This window comes from Pelophylax lessonae (assembly GCF_965119305.1).
Source record: "Pelophylax lessonae genome assembly, chromosome: 13".
Lineage (NCBI taxonomy): Eukaryota > Metazoa > Chordata > Amphibia > Anura > Ranidae > Pelophylax > Pelophylax lessonae.
Window position 1 is genome coordinate 68,307,167 of NC_138780.1, and position 22,990 is coordinate 68,330,156.

General features: G+C 48.2%; 1 protein-coding gene across 1 annotated transcript in view; it reads right to left on the reverse strand.

Moving 5' to 3' along the window:
* Window positions 1-22,990, reverse strand: part of KNL1 (kinetochore scaffold 1) — a 437,074-nt gene that overhangs the window by 179,648 nt on the left and 234,436 nt on the right. Inside the window, exon 14 of the mRNA XM_082274949.1 lies at window positions 22,280-22,378. Coding sequence (XP_082131075.1) covers window positions 22,280-22,378 — 99 coding nt within the window. The remainder of the gene's footprint in view (window positions 1-22,279; window positions 22,379-22,990) is intronic.

Sequence of the window (22,990 nt, forward strand, 5' to 3'; positions counted from 1 at the left end):
CATTTGCATTAATACTGACGACTGACCATTTGCATTAACACTGACCGCTGACCATTTGCATTAATACTGACTGCTGACCATTTGCATTAATACTGACCACTGACCATTTGCATTAACACTGACCGCTGACCATTTGCATTAATACTGACCGCTGACCATTTGCATTAATACTGACCACTGACCATTTGCATTAACACTGACCGCTGACCATTTGCATTAATACTGAGCCCTGACCATTTGCATTAACACTGACCGCTGACCATTTGCATTAACACTGACCGCTGACCATTTGCATTAACACTGAGCCCTGACCATTTGCAATAATACTGAGCGCTGACCATTTGCATTAATACTGACTGCTGACCATTTGCATTAATACTGACTGCTGACCATTTGCATTAATACTGACTGCTGACCATTTGCATTAATACTGACTGCTGACCATTTGCATTAATACTGAGCCCTGACCATTTGCATTAATACTGACTGCTGACCATTTGCATTAATACTGACCGCTGACCATTTGCATTAACACTGACCGCTGACCATTTGCATTAACACTGACCGCTGACCATTTGCATTAACACTGACCGCTGACCATTTGCATTAATACTGAGCCCTGACCATTTGCATTAATACTGAGCCCTGACCATTTGCATTAACACTGACCGCTGACCATTTGCATTAACACTGACCGCTGACCATTTGCATTAACACTGACCGCTGACCATTTGCATTAACACTGAGCCCTGACCATGTGCATTAATACTGAGCCCTGACCATTTGCATTAATACTGAGCCCTGACCATTTGCATTAACACTGAGCCCTGACCATTTGCATTAATACTGAGCCCTGACCATTTGCATTAATACTGAGCCCTGACCATTTGCATTAATACTGAGCCCTGACCATTTGCATTAATACTGAGCCCTGACCATTTGCATTAATACTGAGCACTGACCATTTGCATTAATACTGAGCCCTGACCATTTGCATTAATACTGAGCCCTGACCATTTGCATTAATACTGAGCCCTGACCATTTGCATTAATACTGAGCACTGACCATTTGCATTAATACTGAGCCCTGACCATTTGCATTAATACTGAGCCCTGACCATTTGCATTAATACTGAGCACTGACCATTTGCATTACCAACCAACTAACCAAAAAAAAAAAAAAGGCTCTCCTGGCCTAGTAGTGCGTGGCCTGCTCTGGCCTGGGTCTGGTGCCAGACTGGTGTCAGACTCACTCAGTGAGTCACTTGAGTGAGTCACCACTCACTAAGCCTCCTCCTAGGCCTAAGAGTTGGACCTCTCTCCCCTCTAGTCTCCGAGTCCCCGCTCTCACTCTGCTCAGTCTGTCCTTGTCCTTGCCGTCAGTGCACTGACTCACAGTGTGTCAGTGTCACATGACATGTGAATCACTCCGCCAGGTCCGGTCTCTGTACTGTGGGGATGTTGTGTGTTTCCATGATGACGGCGCAGAGCAGGAGAGGAAGGACATGCCCGAAATTGGAGAAATAGTCCCTGACAGCGAAGTGGTACTAGCGGAGGGTATGCGTGTCATCACGAATCATATGAGTCCTCCACCGAACCCCAGAGACTGACTCACCGAACCCCTGGGGTTCGATCGAACCCAGGTTAAGAACCACTGATCTAGGATATCCAGTCAGAAACAGTCTGGCTGTTGATTGCAGTTCCCTCAGAAACCTGACTAGCTAAAAAAATATCTTTTTCTCTGATGTCCGTCGACAGACGCAGCCTCATCTTCATGAGCTGAGTGGGTTTACGCTCCTCCCATCAGGAGTAGTCTAGGCAGTAAAATTTGAATACACACGCCCAGGGGGCTGTCCCTCTAGGCATAAACCCCCACTGCACAACCCAGCACATCAGTTTAGTATAAAAGCAGTGAAGACAAAAGAGCCAACCCCAAACAGAAGGGCAGGTGCTGCATCTGTCGACAGAGAAAAAAAGATTTTACAGTAAGATCTTACATAAATCGTATTTTCTCCCAAAGCAGTGTAGGTATGAGGGGTGGGAAAAAAACATTCAGAAACTTTAACTCCAAAAGGCTAAACTTAACCAACCGGACAACATGGAGCTCAACCAAACAACAAGAGCTCACCCAGATAAAAGACCCCGAAGAGAATTACAAACATTCTTGTGACGCGAGTCACTTTGGTTGGGGGGCTTGTGGAACCTAGATTGCTTTAGGGAGGTTGGGAGACTACTTGTCCAGCTTCCCCAGCCCCTCTTATGTGCAAGTTACTGTGTGGCTATCAGAGGCACAGGGTGACCAAGAACCCCAGTCTGCACTAATCAGACTCGCTGTACAACCACACTGGACTCAGCCTTTCGTGTCACCCCGGTTATCCTGGGTTCTATATGTGTGGTTTGTGTTGAAAGAGTGAAGGGCTATTTCACTTGGCACAATAATATTTCTGAACAGTGTCCCTCAGGAAATATATGAAGATATATTGCAGATTGCTAGGATATTGCAGAAGCATTTCATAGACCCTTGCTAATGGGGTGGGGTTTGTTATTGTTGAATACCTGCATTCCATTGCTCCTGCCTTGAGTAAGCTTATTATGGGATGTGTATGTTTGTGTGGATTGGCTCTAAGGGGGAGGGGTTGTCCCAGAGTGTATACCTCCTTGTGTTTTGTGTTTCAATAAACAGTTTGATTCTGGTTTGACTCCAAAACTTGTACCGTCAAGTTTTTGGGGTAACCATAGCCAGATTCACGGATCCCGTGTTCCAGAGCTTAAGAAGCAGATTCTTTGCAGAGATACCCAGTCGGTGTGTCCGGATTCCGCCACATTGGTGGCAGTGGTGGGATGCTTCCTGCAGTCTGGGACATCCAAACCTGAACCGGGATCCAAGATTGGGATAGCAGACTTTGGTCGACCCAACGGAGCTATGGACCTGACATCAGAGTTTGAGGGGCTGCTGCGGATCGCCCTTTTAGTATACCCCAGGACTGTATCTGCGGATCAATACCTGGAGCTCAGGCAGCACATTCGGGTGGAGCTCTGGCTTGGAGCCCTCCAGCTTGCTGGTATATACCAGGGCAAGTGCTTTCCAACCCCAGGGCAACGGGCCAGTGACCAAGGGGAGTTGCGGATGGCATTCCTGGGAGAGCGGCCCCAGGAGCAATGCGTATCTGAGTTGGACAGGCTGGTCCAGCAGGAGATAGAGCTGGACAATCAGTATCGGGCTCTGCAATGGCACGCAGAGCAGAAATATTTAGGAGAGACATCAGAATGCTCTCCAGAGGGATAGGACTTTGATGGCCTTGGATTGCTGTGGGAGAGCCTTACAGAAAAAATGCGTTTTTGTTTGGGGGAACCTACCCTTGAGGACCTGTGAGAATACAGAGGGGCTATGCTCCATCTCACAGGGGTCTCAGAGCTTGAACCTGATCTAGAACACTTGCTAAAGGAAAGCACAGAATCTGGAAAGGGCATACAGGAAACTGCTAGAACACGTTCAGCAGCATGCCTTAAGAGTCGGCAGTGGAAACTCCAGAGATTGCTGTTCCCAAAGCTGAAGTGCTGACAACAAGGCAGAACTCTGCTAACCTCTGCCCAGGACCAGTAACATCTTCTGGATTCCATAGACAGTAGATGGTGAATTTCGATCCCCAGAGACCATCAGAGACTGGGGATTTGATAGACTTTTCTGTTGAGGAGGAACAACCCGGTGAGCCTTCTGCAGATGAGCTGACTTCAGAGCATGGCACTGTGGACATATAACAATCGGCGTCCCTGAAGGATTTGTGCAAGGCCACCGATGTTTCACTTAACTGCCCAGTGGAAAAGCTGGCAGCTGGGCAGAACTCTACTGGCCTCTGCCCACAACAATCCACTCCACAGGAGCTCCAGGGTGAGATTGCAATCAGCACCTCACAACTGCAGCTTGAGCTGATATCAGTGGATGAGACTGAGGTATTCACTGACAGCAATCCAGCAGAAGAGCTGGCAAAAGGGTAGAGTGCCGCTGGCCTCTGCCCCCAACTGATAGAAGATGGATTCCCTGTGGTAGTGGATGGGACTTCGGTTTCCACTTACACAACCCCAGAAAAAGGTCTGGTATTGGGACAGGAGGATGTCAGCCTTGTTGTACAAGCACTGGTGGAAAGTGCATGAGACTACAGTCTCCACCTGGATATCCAAGGGATGCTGGGTAGTAGGCCCAGATCCCCAACAGATGGAGTGAGCCCAGCCACCCTGTCTTCTCTCCAGCTGCTAAATAGACTCCAGGGAGAAGGACCAGTCCACACTTCTCCCCAGCAGGGGTTGTGTTCTATGAGAGAGGCAGAGGTTGGCTGGGTGAGTAACGATCTGTTCCAGACAATTTGGGGTACTGTGTGGGTGTAGACATTAGGGGACTGGAACTACAGACTAACTTCAAAGTCAACCCATTTGGGGTCTCCTTCTGTGTTAGTCTCCTGACGAAAGGGGAGATATGCGACATGAGTCACTTTGGTTGGGGGGCTTGTGAAATCCAGATTGCTTTAGGGAAGCTGGACAAGTAGTCTCCCAACCTCCCTGAAGCAATCTCGGTTTCACAAGCCCCCCCAACCAAAGTGACTTGCGTCACAATTCTCTTATGAAACAGCAGCCTACAAAACCTTGCGGCCAAAAGAGGCATCCAAAGATGCCAACAAATCTACTTCGTAAAATTTGGTAAAGGTGTGCACAGAGGACCAAGTCGCTGCCTTACAAACTTGTACAACAGAGGCCTGATGGCGAAAAGCCCAAGAGGCACTCAGTGCTCTAGTAGAATGCACTTTTACAGGGTAAGGAGGAACCTGACCCTTGATTGAATAAGCCTGAACCTCTGTCTGCCTGATCCATCTCGAAATGGTCACAGCCAAACCTTTGTGAGGACTGTTCGGAAGGACAAAGAGTCCGAACCACATCCAGAGCCTGATAGGCAACTTCTTTGTGATGTTAAGGCTTAGGCCATAAGGAAGGCAACAAAACGTCTTCATTCAGGTGAAAATCCGACACCACCATAGAAAGAAAAGAGGAATTAGGTCGGAGGACCACTTTATCCTGGTGGATCACCAAATAAGGTCAACGACAGGACAACGCCGCCAACTACGACTCTGTGGGCAAAAGAGATAGCCACTAGGAAGGCAACCTGTGACAAAGAGAAATCTCCCTAATATTCTCAAAAGGAGGCTTTTGAATAACAGACAAAACCAGATTAAGATCCCACTGAGGCAACGGGGATCTCCTTGGAGGGGCCAGATGACGTACCTCCTGAATGAAGGTTTGAATCAAACTAGGAGTAGCCAATGGACGTTGTAAGTAAATAGCCAAGGCTGACACCTGGCCCCTGATAGTTCCCAACATCAAGCGCTGGCCTTCAAAAAGGTAGAAATCACTGAATCAGAGAGACCTCTATCCCTCAACACCTTGCTTTCAACAGCCAAGCCGTTAAAGCCAGCGACCGTAACGCAGGATGGAAGATCGGTCCTTGAGATAGAAGATCTTCCCACAGAAGAAGACGCCATGGAAGATCCACGACCATTTTTACCAGTTCTGCGTACCAAGACCGCCGAAGCAAGTCTGGAGCCACCAGAATGAACGGCGAAGAAACCTCAGTAGAAGAACGAACGGAGGTAAGGCATATAACAGGCGATAACGTCCCCAAGGAGCCACCAGAGCGTCTGTGGCGTCGGCTAGTGCAGTGGTCCTCAACTCCGGTCCTCAGGGCCCACTAACAGGCCAGATTATAAGTATTACCTTGGGGAGATGCAGACTAGAGTACTGCAATCACTGAGCAGCAAATGATATCACCTGGGATGTATTTCAGTTATCTTGCAAATCTGGCCTGTTAGTGGGCCCTGTAGGCCAGGGTTGAGGACCACTGCGCTAGAGGATTCAGAGACCTGGTCACAAACCTCTGAACTTTCCTGTTGAGGTGAGGCGCAAACAGATCCACCTCTGGAGTCCCCCACCGGGCACACAGGAGATGAGACACCTCCGGATGCAAGGACTACCCCCCCCCCCCCCTGATCCAACACCTGACTCCTCAGGTAATCCACTTGCCAATTCTCCACACCCGGGATCTGACCTGCGGAAAGAGCCGGTACATTGTGTTCTGCCCATACCAGAATCTCGGTCACCTCCTTGGCCACCAGGGGACTCTTGATGAATAATGAAAGCCACGGCTGTGGCATTGTCTGACTGGACCCGAAACGGAGAGCCGCGTAGCCGACTCGTCCAGTGAAGCAGGCAGAGCTTGATCGCTCTCAGCCCCAGGATATTGAGCGACAAGGAAGACTGTCGTCCAAGTTCCCTGGGCACAGAGCTTCCCCAGCACTCCACCCCAGCCCGACAGGCTGGTGTTCGTGGTCACCACTGTCCAAAACACGGGCAGGAAGGACATGCCCTGGCATAGGACAGGCGATTGGAGCCATTGGAGCCACCAAGGGACTCGACTTCGTGAGATGGCTCAACCGCATCTTCTGGTCCAATGACAAGAGGATATCTGTTTCATTTTGACAGAATCTCTTTCTGCTGCTGTCTCGCGCAAGACTGAGCAAACGGGACCGCTTCGAAAGTCGAGACCATCAGACCCAGGGCCCTTATGCAAGCATGCAAGGAGGATTGATCGGCCGCCATCAGCAACCTGACCACCCCTTGCAACTTCTGAAGCTTGTCCAAGGGAAGAAAGACCCTCGCCAGAGCGAGGATCAGCCCCAGATAGGTGACCCGCACAGACGAAGTCAGGACAGATTTGGCGACATTGATCATCCACCCGAACGCCTGAAGGGTCCGAATGGTAATGGAGACATTGTCCAGCAGAATCCGAATGGAAAACTGCTCGCAACAAGAGATCGTCCAGATACCCCACAATGGAGATACCTCGTTGACGCAACAAAGCCAGCACAGGGGCTAGGACTTTGGTAAAAACTCTGGGAGCCGAGACAAGACCAAAGGGTAATGCCACAAATTGAAAGTGCTTCTCTGCCACTGCAAAGCGAACGAATTGCTGGTGTCCCTTGAATATGGGGACATGGAGATACGCATCTTTGAGATCGATGGAAGCCAGAAAATCCCCCCGATTCAAAGATGCCACCACCGACCGAATGGACTCCATTCTAAACTTCTGCACCCACACAAAGCGGTTGAGAGCCTTGAGGTCCAGGATTGGACGCACTTTGCCCTCCTTTCTAGGCACAGTGAACAGGTTTGAATAGAAACCTTGAGAGAGCGTTCCTTTTGGGGAACCGGCACAATCACCCCTTGAGCCAGGAGATCTCGCACAGCCTCCCGCAGATCATTCAAACGCGCTGGAGACAGGCAACGATTTGACTGAAAGAACCTGTCCCGTCTGGGACCAGAATTCGATCTTGTACTCAAAATAAACCAGTTGTTCGCGAACCCAATCATCCTGAATGAAGGAAGTCCAGGGTTCCTGAAAGAAGTGCAGGCGTCCCTCCACCCCTGAGCTGGGTGAGGGCGCCCCTCATGCTGAAGAGGACTTTTCTGCCGCACCAAACTGGCCTTGTCTTGCCTCAAGGCTTTTAAGCACCGCCATAAGTTCTGAACAGCTTACCTTTTTCTTGCACCCCGGAGGCACGAAGAAAAAACGTTTGTGAGCAGAAAAGGAAGGACCCTGCTTAGGACAGGGTGTCTTACCATTGGAAGATTGAGCAAGAAGAGTACTCTTCCCGCCAGTCAATCCCTTGATCAACTCATCCAATGAGTCGCCAAATAACCAGAAAGGGGAGATCAGCTAAGGCCTTTTTAGAAGCTTGGTCAGCCGACCAGTTCTTCAACCAAACCATGCGTCTTAAAACAATGCCCACGACCGAGACCCTGGCCACCAGGGGAGCCACATCCATTAGACGCATCACACAGGAACACCAGAGCCTGGATCACCTGGTCCAACAGTTCCAGCTGTTCTGGAGGAACAGTCTCGTGGTCCAAAAACTCCCGCAACACTCAAACAATTTTGTCACCATCTGTGAAACCAAAAACACACAGATTTATTAAACTTTTGGGAGCCAAAAGCCAACCGCGTCCCTGCCGGCGTGGGCTCAACAGCCAATTTTAAAGTATCCCGCACTGAAATAATCAGGGCTTCCACTAAGGCATGTTCCCGCGCTGCAGCTTTAAACAGGTCCTTTTCACCATCTGACTGTGAGGACAGCAACCCCTCAGGTAGGGAGGCATCTGGGGTGACCCCATCAGCCTCTGAATTCAGAATGCTGTGCCCCAGATGAGGGATGGTGGTAGGGAGATCTCTCTGCAGGTGAACACCAGAGGAGGCGAGAGCTGAGAATGGTGCAGACTGCACATGGCTGGAAGTAGTTTGTAACAGAAAGTGCAGCAGGCAGGATCAACAGGTAAGTACTGAAGGCAGGTACAGCAGGCTGGGTACAGCAGATTGGCACCAAGGCGGATCACAGCAGACAAGGCACAGCTGAAGGCTTAGTCGGGGACAGAAGCAGAGGTCAGTAAGCCAGTGGTCAGCAGGACAGATAGAGTCGTGGTTAGGCAAGCCGGGGTCATAGTTTAAGAAATGACCCCTGCGCTATCACTTAGTAACAGAGAAATCTCTTGCAGGAATCCAGTGTAAAGGACAGGATCTGCTGCAGCTCTCAACTCAGCCTTTCAATTAAAACCGAATCAATCAAAGTAGGTATATAATAATAAAGCCGCGCTTATCCTAACATAATTAATATCTATAATCAATAAATATAAGTGAATAAACAATTAATGTGCTTGATCAATAATAAATGATTAATATATTCAAAGTGCTCCTAGTGCCATCCAATGTGTAAAAATAAAATATTGAATAGCATGACTAGTCCGTGAGGTGCAAACTGCTGTGACAAAATTGCTAAGTGCAAGAAGATTATATATAAATCCAGGGACGTCAATACATATACACTCTTTGTCCCAGTGTGACGGCTAATTGTACCTCCAAAATATATATAGTGAACAAAGTGACAAGTGCACAACAGCTGCGTAACAGTAGGATGATAATATGATGTATAAAACTAATAAACAATGAAATAAAATAAAAAAATCCCATAAAACAAGTCCATTCAGTGATCTGTTGCAGCTTCAATCATCATGCAGTGAAAAGTGGCATCAAATCAGGTGGTGTAAAATCAGGTGAGTGATTCCAGGAATCAACCAGTGAGGTGTAATAGGGAGATGTGAAAAGCTTCTGGGTGTGCTACACCCTTACCTTACTGCTGTAGGGTTACAGCATTTGAATGGTGTCAATCTAGTGTTCCTGTGTGTATCCAAAGGTGATGCTGGGAGGTGGTATTTAAATTGGATCCTATCCGACTTCCACCTTCCAGGGGTGAGGGAGGGAGCTGTTTATGTCCTGTGTGCTTCCAAATGAGGGCAGACAAGCAGAAAAACTTCCTCTGGTGTAGTATTTCACAACATTTATTGACCAAAAAAAGTAGCAACTTGCATTTAAATTCACAGTAGTCGGTGTATACAGCTGTCCGTTACGAACGGTCAGTGATGCCGCACTTCTGCATCCAGTCTCTGTCCCTGCGTCTCTACGCGTATCGTCACGGCCCACGTGACTTCTTCAGGAGATCCGGGATCATACACAGGGCAGATGACAAGAGAAGATCCAAGAATAATCCGAGGTCAGAGCTGGGAGCGACACGAGAGAAATCCAAGAGCAAGCCGGGTTGACAACAGGTGATCGGAAGCAGCAGCAAACACAGGAACAGGAAGCTGAAGACCAGTCAGCAATGTTCATGTGCCACAGACATCCTTTTAAAGGCCAGAGGGTGCTGGGACTGGACATCCATTTTGTGCGCCAGCGCGCACACATCTTTGGCCTAGCGAACGTGCGTTTGCAATACGCCTGCGCGTATTCATGCGGGCGCGGCCATGTTGAGAATTGGCTAATGTGCCAGGTCTGTGAGCGACTATTCTACGGCATGTTCCCTGACACCCCCAAGGCCAGCAGGGGCAAGGGGGGCACATTTACTCACCATACCATGGACCCGTTGCACTCCACTCCGGGCAGACTGCCTCCCACCCGAAGTGGGGGTGCTGCTAGCTGATGGGTACGCTGCGACTCAGGGCGCTCCAGGACTATGCGTCCTGGCGAGGCATCCGCTCCAAGACTCGTCCCCCCTCCGGACCAGGGGGCACCATTGTGGCTAGGCCTAGGTCGGAACTATAACCTGCTCATGCTCATAGGCCAGACGGGGGGGGGGACCATAAGGATCTAGATTATCCAGTGCAAAGCCCCAGCCGGCATCGTTTCTTGTAGATCACCAGGAAAATTCTTCCCTGAACACTAGCCAGCAAGTGAGTAAAGATAAATAAAAGAAAATATTCTGAAAAGAATAAAAAAAACTGAGACCAGAGTCCCAGCAGGAAACCTAGGTCCTACTACTTCTCTAGGCAGAAACATACTGATGTGCTGGATTGTGCAGTGCGGGTTTATGCCTAAAGGGACAGCCCCCTGGGCGTGTGTATTGAAATTTTACTGCCTAGACTACTCCTGATGGGAGGAGCATAAACCCACTCAGCTCATGACGATGGACAATAGAGAAATTACAATTTTTACAAAAGGTTCCCTTTAAAATAAAAAAGCTAAGACTGACGTCGGAAACTAGATCCTACTCCTAAACTAGGCACAAACAAACTCAATCCTAAAGCAGAGTGAGAGGGAGTATGCCTTCAGGGACTGCCCCATAGGCGTGGTAACGTTTTTTTTTTCCTACCTAGTGTCCTACTCCAGTAGGGGGCAGCATAACCCAATGGTTAAGAAGAATATGGAGCTGCGTCTGTCAACGATAGGAAAAATGGGATTTTCTACTTACCGTAAAATACATTTCTCGGAGTCCGACGGATGTAGCTGCTGCTTTAAATCCTAGATGGATGGGTAATAAGCCCCTCCCACTAGGAGTGACCAGGTAGAGCCAAAGGCTTTGACACACCTGGGGGGGGGGGGGACCCTGGGTTATTACCCCTGGCCTCACCGTTGCATCTTCAGTTTAGTTGCAAGCAGTGAATAATAACCAAAACCCAACAGTGAATAATAACCAAAACCCAACTCTTCAGAGAAAAGAGGGGTGGGAGCTATGTCCGTCGGTGGACTCCGAGAAATGGATTTTATGTTAAGTAAAAAAATCCCATTTTCTCTTTCGTCCGACAGACGTAGCTGCTGCTTTAAATCAGACGGATGGGGCATCCAAAAGCAGTAAACACTGAGGGGTGGGGAAAGGACAAACTAAAAAGAATGCAATTGTCACAGCTAACATAACCAACTATATAACATGGACCCTAGCATAAGGAACAAACTTTTTAGAGAAAGGGAATACAATAAGACACGTGGCCACTCACTAAAACTAGAGGAAAAAACGGTTTAACCTTAAAATACGTAAGGGGTTCTTCACTGTCAGAGCAGTAAGGATGTGGAATTCGCTTCCACAAGCAGTCGTATCAGCAGGGAGCCTCGGTAGTTTCAAAAAACTATTAGATGGGCACCTTAAAGACCACAACAAACAGGGGTATACAATGTACTAACACACACACACATCATAGGTTGAACTGGATGGACTGGTATCTTTTTTCAGCCTCACAAAATATAACTATGGAGCCCAACATGCAACAACTGGGGCTCAATTGTAGCAAAACCATAAAGGAGAAGGAAAAGTAGACTGCTCCTTAAATGGCGGCCTGCAAAACTTTGTGGCCAAAGGACGCATCTGAGGATGCGAACACATCCACTCAGTAAAACTTGGTGAACGTATGTACAGCAGTGTTAATTTTGGCAGCAAATTTCAATTTAGGTTTAGTTATAGTCTTTTGACTAAAATGGCATTTTAGTTTTATTCGTATTTTAGTTATCTGAATTGTTTTAGTCATATTTTAGTCGACTAAAATCTCCAGTACATTTTAGTTGAATAAAATCTCCAGTACATTTTAGTTGAATAAAATCTCCAGTACATTTTAGTCAACTACAAATCGAATAGGTTTAGGTTAATTGTAATGCATTATTTAAACATTTCTCTAGCATCAAAAGAATTGTATACTCCTGGAGTAAAAATCTAATAATATATTATTATAAGGTTTGAAAACTCACTACAGACACAGATTTAGAGCCCATTCACATTGAGGCGACACGACTTCGGGGGAAGACCTGTGAAGTCGCATGCACCGCGACTTCGGCGCGACTTGCAGAGACTTCACATAATGGAACTCTATGCAAGTCGCTCCGAAGGTCGCCCCAAAGTAGTACAGGACCCTTTTTCTAAGTCGGAGCGACTTGTGTCGCTCCTATTAGAACGGGTCCTGTACTACTCAATGGGCCGCGACATACCGCGACTTGTCAGGCTGACAAGTCGCCTGACAAGTCGCGCTAATGTGAATGGGCTCTTAGCCATTGAGATATATAACATCTTTACAAATGAAACCAAGTTTCATAAACAAACAAATATTGCTTTTTGACAAACCAAAGTGCAACTTTAAAATAAAAAAAAAAAAAACCCCAAAAAAAATGTAAACTCCATTGGCTTTAATGTCATTGCACATATTACCTGAATATATTACCAACATTAAATATTAGGGAAAAATATAAGAAAAGCCTTTTTCTTAATTGTTTAGTTTTCAGCAGCTTAGTAGATGCTCCTTACTTATGCGTATGGGGCGGTGCAATACATGTTTAAACTTTAATGTGCCATTATTGTATGCTCTGGATGGAATTGTGTAGCCGATATAGAAATGGCCAGCAGAGGAGTGTTAATTATGATGATGTCAATTTTTTATTTCGTTTTATTTATAGTCTTATGACTAAAATGCCATTTTAGTTTTAGTCGTATTTTAGTCATCTGAATTGTTTTAGTTTTAGTCGCATTTTAGTCGAATAAAATTGTGTTCATTTAGTCGACGAAAAAGTTTTAGTCAACGAAATGAATACTGATGAACAGACGACCAAGTGGCCGCCTTGCAAACCTGCATCATTGACGCCTGATGGCGGAAAGCCCAAGAGGCACTCAACGCCCACGTAGAGTGAGCTGTGACAGGGAAAGGAATACCTTGCCATTAAGAGAATAGGTCTTCACCACCGTCTGTCTAATCCATCGAGAGATGGTCGCCGCAGATGCAGTCTGACCCTTACGGGGTCCATCCGTATTCACAAACCGAGTTAGACTTACGAAAGGGCTCAGTCTCCAGATACACCCGTATCACCCGAACCACATCCAAGCAATGCAAGGCAATTTCCTTAGGATGTGAAGGTTTCGGACAGAGTGACGTAAGCACCGTCTTTGTTCAGATGGAAGCCTGAAACCACCTTAGGAAGAAACGATGGATTAGGCCATAACACTACCTTATCTCTGTGTATTACCAAATGAGAGAGGCAAGATAGCGTCGCTAGTTCAGAAACCCTGCGCGCAGAGGTGATGGCCACCAAAAAAGGCAACTTTCTGCGACAAGGCGAGCAAGGAAATGTGTCTTATGTTCTTGAAAGGAGATTTCTAAAGAACCGATAGAACCAAAATTAAGGTCCCAAGGAGGTAACGGAGACCTCCTAGGGGGGGGGGGGGAGCCAAATGGCAAACCCCCTGAAGAAATGTACAAATCAAAGAGTGCGTAGCCAAAGGGCGTTGGAAGTACACAGCAAAGGCGGAGATCTGACACTTCAGAGTGCCCAATGCCAAACGATGGTCAACCCCTTTCTGTAGAAAGGTCAGGATCCTGCTGATGGCAAAGAATCTAGGATGTAGCTTCAGCGATTCGCACCAAGCAATGTACGCTTTCCACGTACGATAAATCTTCCGAGCAGTGGACATCCTAGCCTTGAGTAAGGTAGGGATCACATGATTGGACAGACCCCTATCCTTTAACACCTTGCTCTCAACAGCCAAGCCGTTAAAGCCAGCGACTGTAAAGCAGGATGGAAGATCGGACCCTGAGATAGAAGATCTTCGCGCAGAGGAAGTGTCCACGGACTTGCGACCTTCAGCCGAATCATGTTGGCGTACCAGGATCTCCGGGGCAAATCGGGAGCCACCAGAATTACCGGAATCTCCTCCAACTTGACCCTGCGGAGCAGGCGAGATAAAAGTTTCAGCGGAGGAAACGCATAAATTAGCTCGCACTGGCTCCAGGGAGCCGCCAGGGCGTCTACTGCGTCGGCCACAGGATCTCTGGACTGAGCCAAAAACTTTGAAACGTTCCTGTTTTTCTGGAGGCGAACAGGTCTACATCTGGGGTCCCCGACCGGAGACACAGCTGGTGGAACACCTGTGGATGCAGGGACCACTCTCCCTGATCCAGGGTTTGACGACTCAGGTAGTCCACCTGCCAATTGTCTACCCTGGGAATGTACATGGCGAATAGGGCTGGGACGTACTCTGCCCAGCGCAGGATCTCGGCTACCTCCAGAGCCGCCAGGGCACTCCTGGTGCCCCCTTGATGATTGACATATGCCACGGCAGTGACATTGTTGGATTGAACCGAACTGCTTCAGAGTGTGAATGGTCACCTCCAAATCCTGTTCCAATGTCACAGAGGAGTCCGCTCGGAGAAGATCTTCCAGGTACCTCAGAATCGCTATCCCTCTCCGTCGTAGCAGAGCCAGGATAGGGGCTACCACTTTGGTCTAGCCTCTGCTCCCAGGGTCTTCACCAAACGGTAACGCCACAGATTGAAAATGGTCCTTGCCCACCGCGAAGCAGAGGAATCGATGACCCTGGCAAATAGGGACATGGAGATAGGCATCATCCTTGATATTGATCGAGGCATCATCCTTGATATTGATCAAGGCCAGCAGGTCCCCCTGATGTAAGAACGCCACCACTGACCGCAGGGACTCCATGCAAAACTTCTGGACGCGCACAAAGCGGTTCCGAGTTTTGAGGTCCAAGATTGGACGCAATTTGCCCTCCTTCTGTGGAACTGTAAACAGGTTCGAATAGAAACCTCAAAATCGTTCCTGATGAGGAACTGATACAATCATGCCTTGTGACAGCTTATCCCAAATCACTTCCCTGGAGCCCCGCAAGGAGGTATGGGGACAGCTGAAGAGAGGAGGGAAAAAAATCTGTCTGGCAGACGGGAACGAGACTATCTTGTACCCGGACTGAATTACCTCATGGACCCACCTGTCGTGCAACAGTGAGGTCCAAGGACCCGGGAAGAAACTGAAACGTCCCCCTGTTCAGGCAGAAGGAGTCTGCTTGGAGGTGCTGGGGGCAAAGGATTTCGGCTTACCAGCCCACCGTTTCCCGGATTCTTTTCTGCCCAAAGTCTGTTTGGTTTTCTGCGACACGGTCGCACAAAAAAGATGCTTCTGGGCTGTAAAGGAAGGACCTCGAGTGAGGAAGGAGTTTGTTCCTTTCCCCCAGTGATCATCTTGATCAAGTCATCCACATAGAAACCAAAAAGGCGATCACACTGAAAGGGAAGATTCGCCAAAAGCTTCTTAGAAGCCTGGTCCGCCAACCAGGACTTTAGCCAGATCGCACGTCTGATGAGCACACTTACCACTGACGCTCTGGCCGCGAGTGGAAGAACATCCAGGTTAGCATTGCATACAAATTGCAGAATCAGCAATAATTGGTCAGCGAGTTCCAGGGCAGATGATGGTACCGTCAGTGACTCTCTAAGAGACTTTACCCATTCAAACATAGTCTGAGAGACTAGAATGGTAGTCAGGACAGGCCTGAGAATAGATCCCCCTACCATATACAGGTGTCGGGATAAGACCTCAATACGTCTGTCAATCGAATCAGGGAGAGATGAGGATTCTGCCACAGGTAAAAAAAAACCGTGGCCTTCTGAATAACGCATATCTGGGGGTCCACCTGAGGGGGGACCGTCCCATTTGCGTAAGGTTTCTTCCTCAAACGGTCAGCGTCTAGCCAAACATTTGGGAATTGCAAGCGTGAGATTAGGTCGCTGCCATTGTTCCTCCACTAAGGAGAACAAGACTTCGGGACAAGGGAAAACCTTGGCCAATTTCTTTGCCCTGAGGGATCCAAAAGGACACCAAGGCTCCTTCCAAATTAGAAATCACATCCATGATTTTTAGGGTGTCCCTCACTGAGGATATCAAAGCATCTACCAGCGCATTTTCCTGTGCTAAGGCGGGAGCGGAAACACCCTCTTCCGTGTCAGAAAAGTCTGAATGCGGAGAAGCATCCTCCAAAAGGGCATCTGCGTCACCGGCGACCATATCGGCCACAGAATCTGAGGTCTGAGATGAGACTGGCGAGGGCTGAGGGCATTTCTTAGTAAATGCTGCCGCAATAACTTTGTCCATTTTTCTGGACATTTCTTGCATCACTAACAATAAAGTCACATCATGAGCATCAGAACAGAACAGAACAGAAGCTTCTCCTAAAAACAGGAGCAATGGCCTAAAAGGGAGTAATCCGCGCTCAATCGCCAAATTTTAACGCCCCTGAGGCTAAATGAAGTTACAAAGCCACCACAGGTCTCAGCAAGTCCGCCACTACCGGTGTGCACTGCGCATTTAAGAGGAGCTCGAGATGCACGCAGCGCTACTCTGGGGAATAATCCTAAGCCCCCTAAAAGCCTGAAACCCCTCTGAAGATGAAAAGGCGAAGGCCAGGGTAATTCACAGCAAGGTACATCAGCAGCATGGAAAAGAGAAGGAAGAAGGAAACACCCCCGCCCACAAGAGCCAGAATCTTCTGTGCCGTTTTTGTCTGACTGTTCTGTTTCAAAATGGCCACCGGCATTACAGTGACAGGCAGGCTGCTGAGGCCTGTTAAGGCTGCAGGCCACGGCAAAATGGCGGCTTCGCGCCGATGAACATGTGACCTCGGGCCTACCCTAGTAACAGGCCTGGGGGCCCAGGCAGGGGTTATCCCGGCAGATGAAACCCCCCCCCATGGTAGAGGTATGAGACGCAACCATGTACCCCCCTCCAAGGCCTCCCTCCTACCTTCCACTACCCGGTATAGCACATGAGGTGACTTACATAGGGGACCCCCCACTCAAAGTGTCCTGGGGTCCGGAGCCCAGGGTAGGGAGAGGTCAGGGTGGTAGGAGGTATGGGTACCCGAGGGTCCTACTCACCTATGGAGGAGCCCACGTCTGCTCCAGGCCCGCTAACCAGACGGGGGAGCTGTACTTACCGGGCCACGCTGCTGAGGGTGGGCGTCCATCCTTACAGACTGCCTCTGCACCGCAGTGAGGGCGCTGCCGGCCAAGGGACTTGCTGCGACGCTGGCATGTCAGATGTGTGCGTCCCGGCAGAGTGTTTCACCCGCAGGCCAATCCCCATTCGTGGGACTATAGTCGCTATGGAGACCCAGCGCGGAGCTACGGTCTGCAAGCGCTCGCTGGCACAAGCCGGGAGACCGTAAGGCTCTCATATAGCCAGTCCAAAACCCAGCTGGCATTCCACAGGAACTGGAGTCAGCAGCAACAAAAAATAAAAAAAAGGTTCCCTTTAATACATTTAAAACAGAGCTAGGACAAAAAGGTCCCAGCAGGGAGCTGTTTGGCCACTCCTAAGACCAGGCAGCTAAAAACTGAAGATGCAACGGTGAGGCCAGGGGTAATAACCCAGGGACCCCGTCCCCCTGGCCTTTGGCTCTACTTGGTCACTACTAGTGGGAGGGGCTTATTACCCATCTGTCTGATTTAAACCAGCAGCTACGTCCATCAGTGGACGAAAGAGAAACTATTTTTTATTTTGGATAGAGAATGAGAGGGTTATAACTCCTGTCAGTTTATTTTGCCATCTGTGTCCTATAGGGGGAGATTTCATTTAATTTCTTGTCCCATAGCCACAAAAGGAAGTGAGAAAACACTTCAAAGTGAAGGAACCCCCAGGATGTCACCAGAATTGTGTCCCCATTGGAAGATCTCCCCACTTTTATTGGGATTTTCCTTTAGTTTTATTTTCATTGGTAACAGAAAGAAGACACAGAGGGCGAATCTCCCCAACTGAGAAACCTAGTTAAATAACATAACTGGATACTAACATTTATAGTACATGTAAAGGATCACCTCCAGCAAAGAACTGCCTTAGTACCATCAAACAATATCCTCTCGTGGGGACATATAGTCATGTCACATGTAGGAAAAAGAGACCTCGCATGGTGTAATACGTTCAAGATATTACTTTAATAAGAAGTAGATTTTACACTCACATGTGAATCACGACATATAGGCATCAAGTTATGGTCTTGCGGGGATCTCCAGATGAAATGTGCGGTAGCTGCAGCCCGGTCTCCTGAGTGAAGTAACAGGACACTAAAGGGTGTGCATAAAGCAGACGATCACCGGTCCCCTACCGGTTTCATCAAAGTATGACATCATCAGGGGGCGTGGTTAGAGATCGCCAGTCACCCCAATAAAAAGGCTGTGGGAGTCGGAAGGGGAGGAGCGGCGTCTGTGCCATCCAATCACCTTCCACACCTCCAGCTCCAACCGCACATCTATATAGAGAAAGGGAAGTGAACCTCCGATGACCCGGAATCATCCCGGGTCATCGGAGGTTCACTTCCCTTTCTCTATATAGATGTGCGGTTGGAGCTGGAGGTGTGGAAGGTGATTGGATGGCACAGACGCCGCTCCTCCCCTTCCGACTCCCACAGCCTTTTTATTGGGGTGACTGGCGATCTCTAACCACGCCCCCTGATGTCATACTTTGATGAAACCGGTAGGGGACCGGTGATCGTCTGCTTTATGCACACCCTTTAGTGTCCTGTTACTTCACTCAGGAGACCGGGCTGCAGCTACCGCACATTTCATCTGGAGATCCCCGCAAGACCATAACTTGATGCCTATATGTCGTGATTCACATGTGAGTGTAAAATCTACTTCTTATTAAAGTAATATCTTGAACGTATTACACCATGCGAGGTCTCTTTTTCCTACATGTGACATGACTATATGTCCCCACGAGAGGATATTGTTTGATGGTACTAAGGCAGTTCTTTGCTGGAGGTGATCCTTTACATGTACAAGAATCGAGGAGTGCTGTGGAGTGTGAGGAGCCCTTGTTGCAAGCGCTATATGATCTCTGTCATGGGGATCATAAGTCTGGTAAGAGGCTATTACTTTGGGTGTTTTGGTGAAGGTCACATCTATTCAACACACCACCTGAGCTTCCTGTTGGACGTTTTTCCTCTCCACGGACTCTTCTTTCACTGTTTTTCTAGTGTACATTGATATATTGTGACACTATGTATCTAATATAGATTGCTCATTTTTTTGTGTTTTCCACCAAGCGCTGCATACTCTTGTTTTCATTCTACTGGGTTGAGGTACAACAACTTTCTTATGCCAGCAGCTGGTAATATCAAAACACTATTTTTCTTTGATCTAGCGCAGTATATACCTGTTTTTAACATTTATAGGTAAAGTTGATCCAGGGAATAACGGATTGCCTCTTGGGGGATCAGGAAGGATTTTTTTCCCCTGCTGGAGCAAACTGAATCATGCTTTGCTGGGGATTTTTGCCTTCTTCTGGATGAACTGTGGGTATAGGATTGTGTATATGGGATTGTTTTTTTTTTTTCACCTTATATTGGTTGAACTAGATGGACTTGTCTTTTTTTTCAACCAGAATAACTACCTTAACATCACTGAGGAAATTCACCTGATTATGGCTGGGAAGGAAGGAATCTGACCAGGGCTGGCCTTAGGTGTTCAGGCGCCCTGTGGGAGCTAATCCTGTGGCGCCCCCCCCGCGCACATTTTCTTGCACCTTTTTTGCACTTTATTTGACTTTTCTTTTTTTATGATCACTAATAACTTAGCCCCCCTTACATCAGAGACCCCCCACACAGAGCCCCCTTTACATCAGAGACCCCCACACAAAGCCCCCCTCACTTCAGAGACCCCTCCACACAAAGCCCTCCTCACATTAGAGACCCCCCACACAAAGCCCCACTTACATCAGAGACCCCCCACACAGAGACCCCCTCACAAAGCCCCCCTAAGTTCAGAGACCTCCTACACACACACAAAGCCCCCCTCACATCAGAGACCCCACACTCAGAGCCCCTTACATCAGAGACCCCCCACACAAAGCCCCCTTACAGAGACCCCCCACACAAAGCCCCCTTACATCAGAGACCCCACACATCAGAGACCCCCCCACACATCAGAGACCCCCACACAAAGCCCCCCTTACATCAGAGACCCCTATAAAAAAGCCGCCCTTACATCAGAGACCCCCACACAAAGCCCCCCTATCAGAGACCCCCCACACAAAGCCCCCCTTACATCAGAGACCCCCATACAAATCCGCCCTTACATCAGAGACCCCCACACAAAGCCCCCCTAACATCAGAGACCCCCCCACACAGAGCCCCCCTTACATCAGAGACCCCCCCACACAGAGCCCCCCCTTACATCACAGACCCCGCACACAGAGCCCCCCACATCAGAGAGCCCCCCTTACATCACAGACCCCACACACAAAGCCCCCTTACATCAGAGCCCCCCCCACACAGAGACCCCCACATCAGAGAGCCCCCCTTAAATCACAGACCCCCCACACAAAGCCCCCTTACATCAGAGCCCCCCCCCCCACACAGAGACCCCCACATCAGAGAGCCCCCCTTACATCACAGACCCCCACACAAAGCCCCCTTACATCAGAGCCCCCTTACATCAGAGCCCCCCACATCAGAGAGCCCCCCTTACATCACAGACCCCCACACAAAGCCCCCTTACATCAGAGCCCCCCCACATCAGAGAGCCCCCCCTTACATCACAGACCCCCGCACAAAGCCCCCTTACATCAGACCCCCCCATGGAGCCCCCCTTACATCACAGACACCCCACACAAAGCCCCCTTACATCAGACCCCCCCACATCAGAGAGCCCCCCCTTACATCACAGACCCCCACACAAAGCCCCCTTACATCAGACCCCCCATGGAGCTCCCCACACAAACCCCCCCCCCTTACATTTTTTGTAGGAGAGAGTCCTCACTTACCTTCCGCTCTCTGCAGCTTTTTTTTTTTCTTTAAACTTCCCGCCCACACATCCCCGGGAGTGTGGGCGGGGCGGGAGGTGGAGGAGAAGGGGCGGGGCGAGGAGGAGCTGACGATCTCTCCTCTGGCGTCAGTGCAGGGAGGGAGGAGAGATCGTCAGCGTGGAAGGATCGGAGGCTGAGCTGTGTGTAATACACAGCTCGCCTCACTGCATCTGTAGGTGACCGAGGCACGGGCGCACAGCGGGAGGTAAGCGGCGGCCGCGGCCTGTGTTAACCCTGTCCAGGCCGCGGTCGCCGCTCACCTCCCGCTGTGCGACCTGATCTTCTGAGAGCTGTGATGGCCGCACGGCGCCCTTGTTGCCCATGGCGCCCTGTGCGGCCGCACGGCTCGCACACCCCAAAGGCCGGCCCTGAATCTGACGTATTGTCCTCAAGGGGCTGCAAAGAAGCCATAGAGGGGAACTTATCCCTCAACCATTTGAGATAATTTGGAGTTTGTGCGATTTGAAGTTTTTATTAATACCAGTTTTATATATTTTTTGATTTTTTTTATATTTCACCATTATTCCTCCACTAATTTATTCCACATTTTGATATTTACCTATTATCACTATATAGTATACTTACGTTTCTGCTTGCACATTCACCTCTAAAAGGTTTTTTCATTATACTAGCACATCAGCACTTTATAATTAGTTTTGTGATCCATCACTTTATTTTATATATTTTTTTTATTTAAGTCACCTAAGCACCTTATAGATTTGCACATATTTATATCACACTGCAAGTCACTTTGCTATATATTCTTTTCTCATATATCGATATGTGTATTTTGTATGTGCTTTTAAGTATACGGGGGGGGGGGGGGGGGGATACTTATACATATAGTTATCTACCTCATACCAGGCTGATCTGATTTTGGATATAACAAATCCTAGGATTGTGTTTTTTCCCTCATCGTATTTTACTGGCAGCGCCATTTACCTCCCGTTCGCTTCTTATCCCTCAACCAGGTCCCATGAAAGCCTCTGGTCTTGTTCAATCCCCCTATAGGGTGGTATGTGCAGCAGTTCACAGCATGTTCTGGCTGCCAACAATCCAGGGTAGCACAGGGCCATCGACTGATGGATAGCTCTTGCCATGCAGAAGAGGAGGAGCATTCAGGTGCAAAATATTGAAGAGTAAGTGTTTTGCACCGGACAGCTTCAACATATACTCTGGTAACCACAGCATTGTTGCATATACTTTGTTATACCATTTAGCACTGGGAATTTGCAGGAACCTTTGCTATGATAAAGGTAGAAAACAGAAGAAAAAAAAAGAACTTACATTAACTGGAAGCTCACTGTATCTTGGCTTTTGGATCTGAGTACGGATACTAAGTAGCTTAAAAAATTCTTGAACTGTAATAGTTCCATCCTGGAATTTCTATGAAGGAAAATATGTAAAAGTTTATTGCATTAAATTACTTCCCTTTGCAAACTATTGACAAACGTGATGAAAGAAACATAAAATAACTGAAAAACGAACACTAGACTATTATGAAATATTTCACAGCATACAAACCCTTAGTTCCTGGACTTTTGTTTACACAGATAAAAGTCAGCAGACATTTAAAAAAGGAATGTAGTGTTGGTTTTCTTTTTAGCTATACTGTAGCTGAAAGATCAGCTTGAAAACCCACTTTGGGCAAAAAATCTATCTTTACTAATATGGTAGGCACAAGCGTTCAAAATGCTAAGTCGCTGTTTATTGGCTCCGAAACAACAAATGTTTTGTCCATGGGATCGGACATCAGAAGCTGCTATCTCATTGGCTAAGCCCCTACGTAGTTTGAGTACCTCAGTGGCTGACATCAGAACATCAGCATCCCAAGAACAGAGGTTGATAATGGGATTTTTGTTACTTGCCGTAAAATCCCTTTGAGTTCATTGACGGACACAGCGCTCGATTCAGAACCATAGGGTTATATCGCCCATTACAAAAGTAGGACACTAGGCAGAAGAAAAAAAATGGTGATTTTTGACTTACCGTAAAAAT